The sequence below is a fragment of the Passer montanus genome, unplaced genomic scaffold (genome assembly GCF_014805655.1).
Source record: "Passer montanus isolate IOZ18808 unplaced genomic scaffold, ASM1480565v1 scaffold13110, whole genome shotgun sequence".
In the NCBI taxonomy this organism is placed as follows: domain Eukaryota; kingdom Metazoa; phylum Chordata; class Aves; order Passeriformes; family Passeridae; genus Passer; species Passer montanus.
In genome coordinates, this window is record NW_024359957.1 from 1 (window position 1) to 263 (window position 263).

The 263-nt window shown below is 76.4% G+C and overlaps 1 protein-coding gene across 1 annotated transcript; it reads left to right on the forward strand.

Moving 5' to 3' along the window:
* Positions 1–5: 5 nt before the first annotated feature.
* LOC120497603 (ryanodine receptor 3-like) lies at positions 6–236 on the forward strand (the record flags this gene model as incomplete). Its single annotated transcript, XM_039699324.1, has 1 exon — positions 6–236. A coding segment is annotated over one exon (231 nt), but the record flags the coding sequence as incomplete, so codon positions are not given.
* Between the last annotated feature and the right edge of the window lie 27 nt (positions 237–263).

A 263-nucleotide genomic window follows, 5' to 3' on the forward strand; every position in this document is an offset into this window, starting at 1 on the left:
TTGTGGGCACGGCGCCGGGCTCCACGCAGTTCCGCTGCTGGTACTTCGAGGTGGCCGTGGAGCGCGCCCAGCCCTTCGTCACGGCCGTGCCCACCCACCTGCGCGTGGGCTGGGGGGCTGCGGGGGGCTTCCGGCCCGCCCCGGGGGGCGGCGCGGGCTGGGGGGGCAACGGCGCCGGCGACGACCTCAACTCCTTCGCCTTCGACGGCCTCCACCTGTGGACAGGTGAGCAGGGGGCACCTGGCACCACCCCGGGACCACCC